The sequence below is a fragment of the Habropoda laboriosa genome, unplaced genomic scaffold, assembly GCF_001263275.1.
Source record: "Habropoda laboriosa isolate 0110345459 unplaced genomic scaffold, ASM126327v1 scaffold65, whole genome shotgun sequence".
Classification (NCBI taxonomy): domain Eukaryota; kingdom Metazoa; phylum Arthropoda; class Insecta; order Hymenoptera; family Apidae; genus Habropoda; species Habropoda laboriosa.
In genome coordinates, this window is record NW_017100254.1 from 4,483,102 (window position 1) to 4,499,768 (window position 16,667).

Sequence of the window (16,667 nt, forward strand, 5' to 3'; positions counted from 1 at the left end):
TCGCGTGAAAATTAAAAAAAAGACATTATTTTTACTCAAAATTGATCAATAAAAATTAAATCGTATGGTTCAAAAATTTTTTTATCATAATTCATAAATAGAATAATTTATCATTAACAGTATAAATTAAAATCTTTATTTTGAATTGTCAGTAATTAAAGTGAACAATATTTGTTAACACTTTACCGTTCGTATAATAAAAGTATCACAAAACTCGTACAATAGCAGTTTTTCATATAGAATATTCAAAATGGTATCATAGATGGTTTGCTTTCACATTTTTTACCATGGTAACAAACACACCTCAAGAATTCGCATATTATTTGTTGCACGTACGATATAACAAATTTAAAAGAAAAATTCACGTAATACGTGATCCAATGGAATGCACCAGAATATTTATAATCGAAGGCTCCGAAAAATTCTTAACAATGTTCTACAAATAACGATCCATCGTATTTATCTTATAAAATGCATGAAACAAACCTCACTTTATACGCACGTACAAACTTACATAAAGCTCACACACTGCTTACCACGCACACATTAAAGATCCAAGATATAACAAGGAACAACGACGGCAAACGCTGAATGCATTAAGCCGTCTGTACGGTATTCTGCGGAGAGTTAGGAGTGCGATAAATTCCACTAAACAATATCGTACGCATGGCTTTATCGTAAATGAAATAAATGAACGGATGGTTTGCATCGAAAATCGCCGGTTGCAATGGTCGACCTGAGCGAAAAGAGTAGAGGGCCGTAGCTGCAGCTGCAGTGGTGCCCTCTTCAGTGACTTCAATTCGCGCGCGATGTACAGCGTCACCGAGATGCAATGTCTTCTCGTTACCTTCAACGAAACCTCGAAGATCGGCCATGTTAGGCATTAATAATTCACCTGCGCCGATTTCATGAAGCAACGCGGTCAATGGAAGTTCTTTCTCTATCTCGAAACGCGGCAAAATAACCTCTACTTGTTGCGGGGGTATACCAGAATCCAAGAGATCACGTAGTTCTGCGGATCCAGTCTCAGTGGAAATACGTTCGACTAATTGACGCACACTGTCTCGATCACCGGCTGTTTCAGAATCATTGAACATCTTTGCGGTGGCGAATGGTGGAAGTAAAACGAACATAGAAACTTCGTTACCCTTATAGGGTAGTTCTAAGACGTGCGCGCCAAGAACCTCAGAGATAACTGCAAACAAAATTTTTCCCATTTATTTATGTTTATTTATTACGTATAATTTATGATTTGAATTTATATTCTAATCTAAATCATAAATTATAAATCATAATTGTAACGATTTATTCATCTAGATGACAACTTGACTAACTTAGTTTCTCGTGAAAGATATTTTCGTATTGTTAGATTCAGGAAAATGTAATAATACATTTGTTGTACGAGATTCAACTAATATCACATATACCAATAAATCAGGTAATATGATTAAATATAACAAAGTAGTTAAAATATATGACTACTTTAGTCAAAATATTATATTATAATATTTATCATATTCCATGTATTGATTTTTTAAGGTTTACTTAAGAAGCACTTGTTGCAAATCAAATATTGAACACTTAATAGAATTAGCAAATGATTTATCTATTTGAAGTTCTTATCACCTATCACTGAACATGATAAGAATTGTTTTTTCCAATGTACAGATGGTATAGAATATATAAATACTATATTTTACAATTACCGAAGAATTTTCGAATAAATATTCGATGTAATGGTAAATAACAGAAGATAAAAAACTTTAATAGAAAAAGTAAGCATTCGAAATTAAAAACATATAAATAACAGTGTTTTAAACAGAAAAATGTTTGACATTAATAATTCATATTTTCAGTTACAATTGATTCAACTTACGATGATTGAAATTCCCTTTTTGCCTCATGTACGTAACCATGGAATGCTGCGATCCAGAAGTGTAGAAAAGATCTCTCTTGGAATTAGCAGGATCGAAACGACTTCGCCAAAGTCCTTTAAAGTATACCGCGTTTGCCAACACTAAATCGGTATCCTCCCCGATGCTATCAGGAGAAAGAAGATCGCGAATGTGTCCTTTGGTTATGTTACTGACCCAATGATTGATACGATCACGAACTGCAGCTGGATTTGTATGGAAATCTGTCTTTTCTAACTGGCCACTAAATAAGTCCAACATACATTCTCGTACATTTGCCTTATCCGTTATCCATAATCGATTCGCTGACTTGTATTCGTAATTTGCCGATGCGTTACCCTGTGTAACAAAAAGGAAAACTAATTTGAATATCACTTAAATTAATTTGTATATCTACTATTGTATTAAGCTAAAAGTTTCACTTGAAAATCATTTCTTTAAATGGAAAATTAGAACTTTCTTGCGAAGAAAAAACCTTGTTTTTAATTTTTTTATATTAAATTGGAATATACGTTGTGATACAATTATATTACGGACTAAATTATCACGAATAAAAGGAAATGTATGTTTCAAGTACACCGTAAACACTTATTATAAAAATTCTTAATAATTAGTCATTTCATGATAGTATTTGTTGCTTTACAGCCATAAGAATTCGTGTACTGCAAAATGGGAACAGTTGAACTATTTCATCCAACAACAAAAAACATGCAATGAAACTTTCGTGAAGCTACAATTACTCAAGAATACGACACTACTTAAATCATAAAACAAAAATATCAAAATTTTTAAATATCAGAAAAATATTGAAAATGTTCTAAAGCTGCAATTATTTAAGAATACGACACTATTTAAATCGCAAAATAAAAATATCAAAAAAATACGTTAAAAATGTATTTAACAGTAAGAAAAAAAAGCGCATAACTAAGAATAGGCAAATAAAACCAAGCATTCGAGGTAACCACAATTCTCTATACCGAAGAAACGAACATTTCTGTTTTATCAAACGTTGCGTCGACAAGAGGTTCATTAAGAATTTCTACGAAGCAGCTATCAAACGAAAGTTCTTTCTATATCTCGAGTTCAAAGAACCTAAGCTATTTCAAGGTACTTCTAACTATACAGATTGCCAAGGCTGAAAGGTCTGATCGTCTCGAGTACTAAACAGTTCGACATCCCGTCTGATGTCACGATTATGTGGCTCGCCTTGGAACAGTTGCTAACTCGAACGATAATGATGCAACCACACGGTTTCGAACCACCTTACCTGAGCATCCATGTGTTCCTTGATGGACTTCTCGAAGGCGTAGTATCGTTGCACGTCGACTTTAGACAGATCGTTCGGTATGTGCAGAGCTCTCCTCAAGGACTGCTCGGTAGTTCCCCGAGCGCCGAAGTACGCCAATGTTAAAGCCTCGTGAATACTGTAAGGGCTGTAGAAAACGTTGTCACGCGACACGAGCTGCGCCGTCTTCTTGAACGTTTCGAGAGCAAAGCCGAATTTAGAGTCGATCAACGCCTTCTTCGATCCTGACATCATCGTCGGAGGATTGTCGTTTCCGGTCAGACATTGCGCCGACACGCCGGTGAACAACAATAGCGCTGATAATAGCAACGTTACCTGGAAGGAGACGAGTAATCGTTGAAGAAATTCATCGAACACTTTTTCTTTGTGAAAAATTGTTACAATATTTTTTCTTTTTTTTTTTAGTGTGCGTAAAGATGTCGTCGAATTGAAAATTTTGAAATGGAGGGATACTGCAGCGGATTTAGAGAATATTTTGTTGTAAATGTCAGATGTTTTTATTACACTGAATACTTGAATTTCGAGTCGAAAAATGCTGTTGTAAAAGATATGAAAAATTGGTTCAATTAGGGTATTGTTTTAATAGTTGGTAAGTGATATTAATAGTAGGCTAATTAATTTTATGAGAATATAAAAAATTAAGAGACATTGAAATTTTACAGATAATTGTTAAGGAAGCGATACAGTTATAAATGAAGAATCTTGATGAAATAAAGAAGGAAGTGTGAAATAGAACACGCGTGACCTGAAGCATTTCGCGTAAAAAGAAATGCATATGTAGCTTACGCAAAGCAAAATTATACCTGTCGAATATTCGAGTAATTTCCTAGTAATGTACTGTTATTATTAACGTCGACTGTGACAAGATTACAAGTTTGCCTTGCGTGAACCGTCTAAAAATGTCTCAAAACCAAACTGCACATACGAGAAAAAGTGAATTCTATAAATAGGAAATAGAAAAAATTGATAAACATACTTTACACAGTTTCGTAAAACGTCTACAAATTAGCAAAAGATAAATTCTACAGTGAGACATGAAAAATAACTAATTTACTAATTTTAAGCTTCTATACGATTAATACCTATAACTAATTTCAATCTAAATTTTTCAAAAATTTACAAATTACTGAATTTCAGCGAATGAATATTAATTATCTGACTGATGACGCATTGGTGAATTATGTTTCAATTCACACTACGAAGAAGAATACGTGATTTGATGTGATAAAAATTTCTCAAAATGGTTCACAGAAAAGACTTTCTCACCGTAGTGAACGGAGAAAGCGACATTATTGTGCCAGAGACGTAAAAAAGAAAGAGGAGCAGCCTAAGGAAAGCAAGCAGAAGCTTCGTCGATTCTGCAGCTGGAAGAACCACGGAGTGCTTCTCCATTTTGAAAACCAGCATAGCCGTGACCTCTAAACGCTAATTTATGCATGTTTCTAGATCTCGATGTACATATATACACACGAGGTCAACGTGATATCTACAAATAAATCACCGTGAACGTCATCCGTATCTGCAACAGTTTGATGTCACGGTGGGAAAAAAAGTTTTCTGTAGGAGTTACGCTCTAATTAATCACAATGAGCCTCATTAGAATATTTTCGGGGGGAGATCGGACACAGATATGTCACGCCAAACGAGTTTTCTCGTCGCGACGATAAATCCTCAAGGATTCGATTTAAAAAAATACGTACTCTGACGCGTAACGATCGGTGAATTTTTTCAAAGAGGAATTTATACATTTCTACGCTGTACACCGAAGGACTGAAATCGTCGATAAGATAACTAAATACCCAGTCGGTAATTTATCTACAATTCTCAACCCTAGCGCGTTCTTCCGTTTCCTTGGGTCAAAAAAGACCCCAAGACCTTATGTGCAACAATTTTAACAATTTTCGTTACCAGCGCACGAACCTAGACGATAAACTTCTAATACAACATCAAGGAAACGTAAAATTAATAACAGCAAAAGTTACTAAAAAGAAATAAGAAGATGACGGGTCAAAAATGACCCGAAGATCGTACTAGCGTTAATCTTACTTTTCACAACGATAAATTACAACAACGTTACTGTATTTCACTATAATAATTCTTCTACCAAGAAAAATTCAACAAAACATACATACAAGCTTACTAGAAAAATGTCTAAAAAAGAAAGTCTACTGCCGTAATTTCTACAGCCAACTTAAACGTAAAATAAACACCGAGATGTAGACCTGAAGTGAAATATCCACAAAGGGTTCACGTGGTAAACGTGAAATTATCGAGGAACACACGATGTGAGAGGAGAGAGAACACAAACGTCGAAACGAGTGAAAGCAACGAAGAAACAACCGTGACATCATAGTCCGGCTTTCTTCCCTGAGATTAACGTATGACGAAGTCCCCCTGTGACGAAAGTAAGAGAAAACACACCACGCCTCTTCAGTTTGTACCTGATAGTACTACCTCTGGCACGTGGGAAACTCGCTTCAATTATTGTGCCACAATTTCGCCGCGCTCACTACCGTGGATTTTACGTAATATGCCATTTTCCCGTTCCTCCTTCGCCAAAACCATCAATTTCACTCCCCGGTTCGAGTGTCTATATTCTCTCGAAAAACGCTTCCTGATTTATGGAAACGACAGCGTATCATTTTCTGAGAAATTGAGTGTCTATATTCTCTCGAAAAACGCTTCCTGATTTATGGAAACGACAGCGTATCATTTTCTGTTTTACACCTTCCACACGTTTTCTCTCCACTTTCTGAATATTTCTGCCAGTCCGAACATCTCAATATCTACTGCACATTTTTCAGTGTTCACGTTTATTATTTGAGAGTACGAAATTTGACAGTAGGAGCATAAAATTATGAACAATTTTGTAAAAATTAGAATATGCACAATGTTAGAGCGAAATATTCAACGAAGCTCTTCTATCACATTTTTTAAATCCTCGACATTTAATATTTGTTTACCAAGATTACAGCGAGTTATGATTCATCAGCTATTTTGAAGATATTACTCGACTTAGCTATTGTTATTAATCTTGATCAAGTAACTGTTTCGCAGAATTTTTACAGAATTTCGTTTAACATTGCAAGGTCGAAATTTGACGTGATCGAAAGACACGGAGATTTGCAAAATCCAGCTATTTTTGAAGATCCAACTTGCCTTAGCTGTCGTTGTTAATCTTCATCAGATAACTATTTCGCAGAATTTTTCCAACATTGCAAGGTCGAAATTTTGCGTGATCGAAAGAGATCGAGATTTTGCAAAATCGCGTCGAAAAACAGCGAACGAACGACAAGTGAATTTCTCATTCGGGTACGTGAGCGGTGTAACAAACGAAACACGTGCGATGTATGTAATCAATCGCTGTCCGGCGTGGCCGTATAGAAAATTCGAATTAAAATCGAATTATCAGCCACGCTTAACGTGACTTAACAATCGGAAAATAACTTGTAAACGACTGCACCGGCCTTCCTTGTATTTCTCCATCTAGCCGATAAAATTTCCACGATTACTCTTTCGTCCTGAACGATAAAAATCGGCACAGAAAGTAGTCGAAGTCTTTGTCCTTCACGGTCCGAGGAAGATTGGTTATAAAACAGAAAACGTGTCGTATCTGCCGTCTTTTCCATGGAGATGCGAGAAAATTGTTATTACACTGATTGTTGCATTCGAAACAGCATTCGAAAATCTGTCGACGAAACTAATGACAGAAATAAAAGGCAGAGCGTGGAAAGAAACTGTGGGGGAAGTGCAAAAAGATAAGTTATCTCGTTTGAACTTTTCATTCCCGAGAAAGCGAGAGATCAGCCGTAGAACTGGAGTTCTAGTTGACCACGAGTAGAAATTACGCATGTTTAAAGTTCTGTTAAATTTCTCCTATTCGGGGAAAATAAAATAAGTGCAGGAAGGAACGGTGAATGAAACGTCCGAATACCGTACAAAACTCCAATTAACATCAGGCAATTTATCGATCCAACACCAGAACGATCTTAGTTTAATTTCGTTATTAGTCAATCTCTACTAACACGCGTACACGCTGCAATCGATAAATACGCAGCATCATCTTTCTAAAAACAACAATTATCATCAACAGTAATTGCAAAATGTGGGATAAAATATTCATACTGGAAGCTAGTTAACAAAGTAGCCTAACTCCCATAAAACGCGTCACGGAATAATTTCACTGGAACATTTACTACAAACAGCACAATATTTCGAAGAAATCTAGCTACGAAACTGCACGAAGAAAAAGGTCAGCCGTCCCCGTCCGTCCACTTACCGGTTTAAGAAACATTTCGCTGATTCACTCCGTTTCTCTCTCGTCGCAAACTCTCAAAGTGCGAACTGTCCTCTGGTCACGGAGGAGAAAAACAAACAAACGAAGAGAGAAAAAGGGAAAGAACGTCCGATTGTTGCTCGGTACGAAGCTGAACTGGTTGTGAGTCCAGAGAAGGAAAAGCGGAGCTCGGCAAGATGCCCGCGCGAATAACTGGCTCTTCGACCGCTAGCCCCACCACGGTTTTGCGCACGAGTCACTGTCACATTTACTCATCGAACACGGAATCCTTTCAAATGGTCGGAGCGAGTTGTCCACCTTGTCGCGATAGGTTGTTACTTCTTACTTGGACGACACTGGAAATGCCCGGTTATAATGGTTTCATTGCCAGGAAATCCCGTGCACCACCGGTGGGGATGAACGCGTCACCGTTGGAAACCGTTTTCGTGCGATTCCCCATGGTGCGCACTTTTAGCGTGTGCATTGAATGTTTGTCGAACGGAGAGAAAATTCACGGGGCCCCGTGAGACGCGATCGAGAAAAGAACGTACGTAATAGAAATTAAGGTCCACCGACGTCGCTTTTCGAGTGGAATTTAATTAACCTAAAATTTCGAAATTACAAATTCGGATTTTTTTTTCTTTTTTGATCGCGTTATACGGGGACAATAGCAGTTTTTTTACAGCGTTATACGAGGTCCTACTGTACAAATTCCGAAGTTGAAGAAAATTCAAGCGACGAAGAAACTGTACCAACGTTGAGAAAGTGATATCGGTGGAATTTAATTTGAATTTCCCGCGTTACAGGGGATCCTACTGTATTACCAACATCGATATTTTTTCCCGTTGTTTAACCCTTGTGCGGGCAACCAAAAATTTTATGGGCCGAAAAGGGCGAAACATCGCAAAATTTAGAAATAATTTTCGAGGGAGAGAATATTTTTCTTCCATCGAACGGCATAAAGAGGAAATTTTTTATCGTTCCTCATCGTTCGAAATAAAAGCATAACTGATACCTGTTATTTCCATTTACCCCCTAAAAAAATGGTTAACCCTGAATAGCTAAATTTTTTTTTTATAAATATTCAACAATTATGACAAATTTAAAAAATGCAATTAAAATTCTAGAAATCCTCTGAAATAGCATTTTCACAAACCTTCTACATTTCTAAATTTCGTCAAATTTAAAATAAGACGTTCGAGCATGCTCTGTAATCGATAATTATCATGCAACTATGATAATTGGATTTGTTCGAGAAAAAAGTAGAATAATAACTTCGTGCAACGTGAATTACAACGCTGCATGAGAAAAAAAACTTGTAAATTCATGACAATAACGGACAGAAAGGTAAACCAAGGTTGATTCGTGTTAATCAGAAATAAGCTATCAGTTTAACAACTTTGGCTTTTGGAAAATACATTTTCCTCAACACTCCATGCGGGTGAAAGGTTATTAAATTATTTACAGACGTATGTTCGTGTGATACTTTTTTTTTTCCTCGTTTCAACAGTATGAAAAACAGATTTTCGTCGTTTCTAGTCATGGAAACGCAGCTTAATCGAACTTTGAAAGCTTTAATAATTTTAAGAGCGTAAAAAGTGCAGTAATTCTTTTTCTCTGGCAATAAAATCGAAGATTTTTATAAAGGCGAGATGTCACGCGATTTTTATACGGAATGGAAACTATCGTAAATAATAACAGGAATTTTAACGTTAGCGTGATCAATAACAGGCGCTCTCTAGCAGATAAAAGCGTTTGAAACAACGATTGCAAGGAAATCGTGATACTTTGCACTTTCGTGCAATGTCCTCTCGAATTTCCTTTCCTTTCTTTCTCTCCTCAGAATTTATTCAGCGTTGAGAATGAAATGGGCTCGTTTTCGTATGTATTGGCAAGCAGCCAGGGAAAGCGAATTCAACGAGTATGTTCGACGACAAATCCTCGAAACATAGCGACAGGTCAAAATTGAAGAGTCAAATTGAAGGGTCAAATAGTTCAACGAGAGCAATTAAGAGATCTGTCTTGAGACTGGTTAAACTTAACTAACATAAGCGACACTGACTCTCGGGCGTACGATTGAATTTTCGACGACACCAAATTGTCTTTATACTCGTAAGTTCTTCGACAAACCGATTTCTTCAAACTGAAAACTATTTCGTTTTTTTTTTTTTAAACTTGATCTTTTCACGAAACGAAACAACTGTTCTACTTACACTGTGTTACAATACTGTATGATACATTATGATCTAGCGGTAAATTTGAATACACCTAATAAGGAGGCTTAATACGGTATACCTTAAATGAAAGATAGCGAGCAGAAATTTTAAATATCAGTTCGCAAATGAAGGACGGCCCTGGGTGCGGTTACATCTATTGATGTCGCCGTTTAAACGCTATACTTTACCTCACTGTATCCCTTCCATAAGCTATAAGAGGACGAGACGGTCAAACAACCTTCGAAAAGTTTCCTGTTCTGTTATCAGCGTGCTACATTACCGACAGATGATTGAAAACCATTTAGCTGCACCACACTTCCCCTCGAGCAGAGGCAATGCAGGAATGAAGAATAGTAACGATGGTGTTTCTATTTTCCGCTCGTTTTGTAGGACAACTACGTCAGAGGCTTCATCTTTAGTTTATCGACCCATACACCTCGTTTATCTGCCTCTGTTTCGCAACAGGCGCAATAAACCATGCATGTCCAACCCGTGGCCCGCGGGGCTCGTTACGCCATCAAGGGCTAGCAACACGCCCCGCGGGCGACATGCTGCCCAGAGGAGCTAGCAATGCAACCCCACAAGATCGTAAACTTTTAACGTTATTACGTGATTTTTAGTGACATTTTTCATGACTCGATTGCGTTATAATTAGAAATATAAAAAAATAAAGGAAGTTTTGTTGCTTATATACGTTAACTATATGTTATATATTTCGTATGCGGCCCAAGACGATTCCTCGTCACGCAGTGTGGCACAGGCAAGCCAAAAGGTTGGACACTTGAAAGGGATACCGTCTGCGTTGAAGTAAAGCATCCTAATTTTAAAAATTTCAATTTCTCTAATCTTCGATATTTGGACAGTGTGAAAAAAAAAGGTAGAAGTAACATGACACATGCCTATCGTTTATGTTTGTTTGAATTTCTCTTCTCAAGTGTCAGTGAAAAATCGATACATTTTATCGTAGTATCAATATTATTTGCTGATAGAAGCCACATGTTATTTTGACTCGAATATTTACATAGTAAGGGTATGGTTTATCTCATGATCGTCAGATGTGATGAAGAATTTCAGGTTTTCGAATTAAATTGTAAAATTTGCTCTACTTTCTTATGTAATATTACGTAAATGCAAGATTTACAAAAAAATTCTATATGTAAAATGAAATTTACTGTGATATTAATCATTGCTTAGAAAAAATTTGTTTACCTGAACCTGAATTATGCGTTCGGCTTTACAATTTACAATTCTGTGCACGAGAATTTTTTTAAATTCCAAACGCATATTTCTCTTCCAGCTTGTTTTCAATGTGTTACGTTCTTTCCTACAAAAACAATGGCCTTTTCTTTCTCTGTTATTTTGCGAATTACTAAACGCATGTTACAACATTGGTCAGAATTTATAAAGCACTTCTTATACTTTGTTGTAAAATTGCTTATAAACAGAAGCTTATGAAGTTACTACGAAGTAATGGAAGTAATATTACAAAATAGGATTTTTATCAGAAATCTTCTAAAAGTGCTCAGTGTTTCAGAAAAAATTAGGTAACTACAGATTTTTATTGAAATTTAATTAAAAGCGTCCTAAATGAATCACGTATACTAACAATTTCGTGATAATCTATTTCAAGCATGAACTGTAACATGAAAGTAAAATACAATTTTCAAATACCTTGCACCTGCAGATTAAAGAAAAAATGTATTAGACAACTTACTTGTAGATTTTTCACGAACATCTCCATAATTAAACACCTCATCCAGCTGAATCACAATAACTTGTCCTTCCTTATCTTACGCACTTAAACTTGCTAAAAACACTGGTTATTCACTGGCGTTACGTTACAAGCTGTCAGTATTAATAAGGACACCACATGCTTTCGTTGCAATATATCGGGAATAATATACGTATACGAGACTAAACGTTCCAAAGCCTAATCCTCAATGAATATGCAGCCTCAGTTTTCTATTTGGTATGCATTTATATCTGCATGCAAGTCGTCGGTGAAATACATGTGGAACGCAGGGAAAATCCCAGGGAATTCAACGATTATAGTAACACGCATTTATACGTCCGGTTAGACTGTTGTATTCTTTTTTCTCGTTACAATCATCTCTATATCCGTAATCGCCAATGCTTTGTTTAACTTTTAATCTTTTGCGGTCAACAGCTGCGATATTCTCGGAAATTCTTATTTGTCAACGACGCCATTAACGCTCACTCGGCACGTGAATCGTTTTTCTTTACACAGTACAGTTTTCGATCTTACCAACGAAAATTTTGCGAAATGTACACTCTGTAAATACAATAGAAATCTATAATCAATAAGGCGCGTTAAGTTGAAGACCACTCTCTATGGAATATTTTATAACCTTACTTCTCGCAAACAACAATACGAAAAACAGTCTAGTTATATTAATTGCAAAATAAATTTGTTTATTTTAAAATAATAAATTCATGATATGAAAACACGAGGCGAAATTTATTTAAGACTTAAGAATTTTAATATTTTATTTGTAAAAATGAAAATAAACATGCGGAATAGTAACGGTTCATGAAAATAACAATAAAGGTTAGGTTGGGTTAGGTTCTGCGAGAATAGAGTACAAATGACACGGTCAAATTATTACATCGAAACATTTCACGTTATAAATCATGTTGTTTCTATTAATTTTCTGAGAAGAAGAAAAATTAATTAACAATGCGAGGAAACTTATACGTAAAAGTGGAAATTCCAGCGATATGTATTTAGTTCGCAGAAAATTGCGTGAATGTTTTGTATTTATGTATATGCAGCTGCCAAATAGCAGATATTCAATCGTTTTCATGCAGAAGCTTCGATAGAACGCAGTTTTCTCAACTGGTGAATAAATTTCTTGCGAAACAATTTATTCTCGAGCTTATTCTCGACCTTCTACTTTTCGTTAAAATTTCCATGACTCTCGTCACGTAAACAGAGCTCGTACTAACCGAAACCGTTTCTTTCAGCAAGTGGACATTTGAAAATTTAAACGGTCGCGTGGAAGCATAAGATCATGCAGTATTTTTATTACCAGGAATCAGGTAAAAACGGTTCCTGAAAAACCCTTAGGCTGTAGACACCATTTATTGTCGGCGATACTCAATGAATCATGAAACGTTATATATATGCGATCTTGCTATCTCGGTTGATTTGTAGATTTTAAACGAAATTTCCTGATTTAGTTAATTGCCTCTATAAATTATGGTTTTTATCGCTAAAAACAAACATAACTCGACGTTACACGATTATCTCACTATAATTGTTTAGAACACCTGTCGTATTGTTTGATTTCTCTTTTTCCTGGTAATCAGCGTAACTTTGTCGTGAAAGATGTTTTAATGGATTAACACGTTCGTTGCCACCGACGCAGCATATGCGACCCAGAATGCATTTTCCAGCGTGCTGTCGATTTTCTGCTGGCAACGAACGTGTTATCGAATTAACATTAATAAAATCAATCAATCTTTCGTAAGTAAAAACAGTTTGCTAAAAGATACAACTTCACGTTTTAATTATTAAAGACAAATAATTTCTAACCTAAATGGTACGAAAAAAAGTTACCATCAAATTGATACGAAAGATTTTCATATAATGAGAAATAACTTTTTGATGTAATACTACAAAATTAAAATTGCCTCTTGAAAATAAAAAAAAAAAGCTAATTTTTAACCGACGTTTCAGATATCCTATTAACATTTGTTTAAATATTCCACCAGTTGTTACAATGTGTTGTCTACGTCGCGTATGAATAAAATAGTATTTTAAAAAAGTTCTGTTCTTCGATGTTGAGACAAATAATAGCAGTCGAGTGTATCTTCGTTTGTATAACAACATTTACTATTTCTAAATCGACCAAAACTGATAAACACACGAAAGCGCAACAAGTAAATGTTAATTTATCCTCTCGAATTGCTAAATACAAGTAAAACACTGGTTAGGATATAAAAAGAAAAATTATGCATTCGTTTTACTTTAGCCACGTGAGAATTCTGCAAAAGAGACAGATTTTCCGGATGTGTATCAATCGTCCACAGAATTACCAACTTTTAGCAACAGTACGTCACTAAAAATGTTTGAAGAAATCACAACAAAGGTGTGGAGAGCCTTGCCTGTGATTAGTATACCACAAAGTTTGGTGCTTGCTTACTGTATGAAATATACTGAGATTTCTGAAGAAGTAGAAAAAGCGGCTATGCAATGTCAATATGATGGAACAAACTGGGATTGCACGTTTATCGAAATGGTAAAATCTGTCGAATATTAATATCGTGTTTTAAAGAGATGTTACATAGGTAATTTCATATTCGCTATAATCACAGTTCGCTATAATCACAATTCGCTATAATTCGCATTGATCACTCGTAATTTAAATAAGTTTGATCTCCTTTAATTCAAATAACTTTGTCACTCATAATTTAAATAAGTTTTTAATTTATGGAAAAATGTGGCAGTAACTGGTACCGATTCGAATATTTGAAACTATACAAAAGAGATTCGAATGTATTTTGTTAATTAATTTACGTCAGACGTTGCTGTAAATCTTTTAAGAGAGCAAATCGTTATAGAAGTGAATATTGCTTAACACAGAATTATGTAATCCGAAGGAAAAAAAAAAACAAAAGCTTCGGTATTTTTCTATTTTTGAACTAAAGATTGGCGTTAAGGCAATTTTCGTTGGCACAAATTCGAGGAAACGAAATCAAAAAGTTTGCCAAGAATAAATTCGAACAAAAATCAAAATATAAATTTTAATATCATCCTTATTTATCGTATCTTATTTACACCTTTTTAGCAAAAATTTTAATAACAGCTCAATGTGTAGGTACAAAAAACATTAAATTTTTCACTTATATGTTACGTTTAATTTTATGCCATTTAATCAATATTTCATATAATTGTAATTTCCTACAACTATAGTTGATGCATTAGGGTGGCGGACAAGATGATTTTAACATAGGGAAAATCGTTTCCTTATATCATAATCTTTCTAATCGAGGGTTAAGATCAAAACTACTTCGCGGAGCCGAAATTTGTGGCAAAATTTGGCAAAAGTATAAGCGTGTACAAGATAAAAGACTGATTCCCATGCAACTACATGTTCGCGTAAGTTTTAAACACTGTAAATTTATAATGGCGCGTGATTTGTTCCTTAATGCTTATTCCTATCAAAGATAAAGAACAGAGTAAAAAGATTTTCAAAAGTAAATAAAAATTTACCACGTTCGAAAATAAATCAAAAACGTTTAAAGAAGAGGAAAGAAGCGAAACGTGACGAGGAAATAAAGAATGCAAAGCAAACAGCGAAAGAAATAAAAGTTATTCGACAGAAACTAACAAATAAAATTGCGGAACTTGAAACTAAAAGTAACGATCGACAATATTGCAATAGCTACAATAGATATAATGTGAAGTGAAGAAATCATTCAATTATAATTAAATGATCCATTATTTTTCATATTAATCGATTAATTATTATAATTCTTAAAGCTGATAAAAATTTCAATTATACGTTTTTGTTCTTGGAACTTACCTAACCTAAAAAATGCTAAAATAATTAATTCACGATTATAGATATTCTAGAATCTCCAAATCAATCATTTCAATTTCATATACAATTATATAAAAATTGATCTTCTAGAATCTTTAAACCCACAAGAAGAAACCGAACTTGATAAATTGTATTTAACTGTAACGACGAAACCTCCTGTAAATTTGAAAGAATATTCTCTGGCAAAGGATCGAGTTGAATTATCTCGTCTTCAAGAAATTGGATCGTGCTTATCACAACAAGCTGCAAAAGCTTGCGAATTTGTTGTTCTTAAAGCAGTTCAGACATTAACGTAATGTAATCTGGATTTACGATATTATATAATTGCAGTAAATTGTATGCCATATATCGATTTTTCTAATCCATTCAAGAAACAAATATAATAGAAACAAAAACGAGAGAAATCAATAACACATGAACGAAATACTTACATATTTTTATCATTGTTATATTATATTATATATTCCTATATCATATTACGAAAAACGACGAAAAATTTGTTAACTTCCTACAAAAATTGATTCAAAACGCAGAAATGCAAAGAGAAATTTATTATTTAATACATTCTAAATCTTCTTCGAATAATTACCTTGATTACTTCTTTTCTAATTCTATCGATAAATCCCTTAATTTTAATAACACTATTAACATGTACTATATACAACATATTTGGTTGAAACAACTTCATTTACATTGCAAATATTCATAAGAAGATGTAGAAAGAAATACAAAATATTGCCATAATGCGATACCATTAAACATCGATATTGGTAATATATCAACTATGGAAATGGATATTTTAATTTATTACAATGAAATAAATCGGTTTTTTCAACGAATAAAGGCTTGTTTTGATTAAAATGATACATTTCTGACAGTTCTTATTGAAACTGTTAAATGACTATTATGTTGAAACTTATTTGTTCTTCACATAAAATAGTTTACACACACAATACAATTGCAACACACATCTGATAGATAAAATAGGTTATATTCGTTATCTCAAGTGAAGAGAAGTTGACATTATGTCAACATTTTACGATAATTTTGATAATTAACCGTATATTTGAATATAAATATATACAAGAAGTTCACTGATTTGTTAACATATACATAAATTGTATATAAATAGAATACGTACACGATGCTATACTTTATTGTGGTTAACTTTAATGCATGTATTCGAATACTACTTTTAATCTGTTGACATTTTTATAAAAAGCAACAGTTTAGAACATTCTGTACATCCATCATTGTAACGTCTTAAAACTTGCCAAACATTTTGAAATATTTTAACAATGTTAATAGTTATATTGTGTATAATAATTTTGTATCATCACAGTAAGACTATCTTTACATTTTACTAACCATTAAAGTATCACTTAAATA

General features: G+C 34.3%; 1 protein-coding gene across 2 annotated transcripts; it reads right to left on the reverse strand.

Annotated features, from left to right (window-relative positions):
* Positions 1–191: 191 nt before the first annotated feature.
* Positions 192–11,657, reverse strand: LOC108572496 (serpin B4-like). Of its 2 annotated transcripts, none has more exons than XM_017934746.1 (4): positions 11,426–11,657; positions 3,181–3,534; positions 1,877–2,252; positions 192–1,195 (listed from the first exon to the last, which is right to left on the reverse strand). In XM_017934746.1, exons 1-4 carry the CDS (start codon positions 11,465–11,467, stop codon positions 597–599), a joined length of 1,371 nt encoding a protein of 456 aa, XP_017790235.1. In that variant the 5' UTR covers positions 11,468–11,657; the 3' UTR covers positions 192–596. The 2 variants fall into 2 exon arrangements, with proteins under 2 accessions (XP_017790235.1, XP_017790236.1); XM_017934747.1 differs by lacking the exon at positions 11,426–11,657 and adding an exon at positions 7,499–7,797.
* Between the last annotated feature and the right edge of the window lie 5,010 nt (positions 11,658–16,667).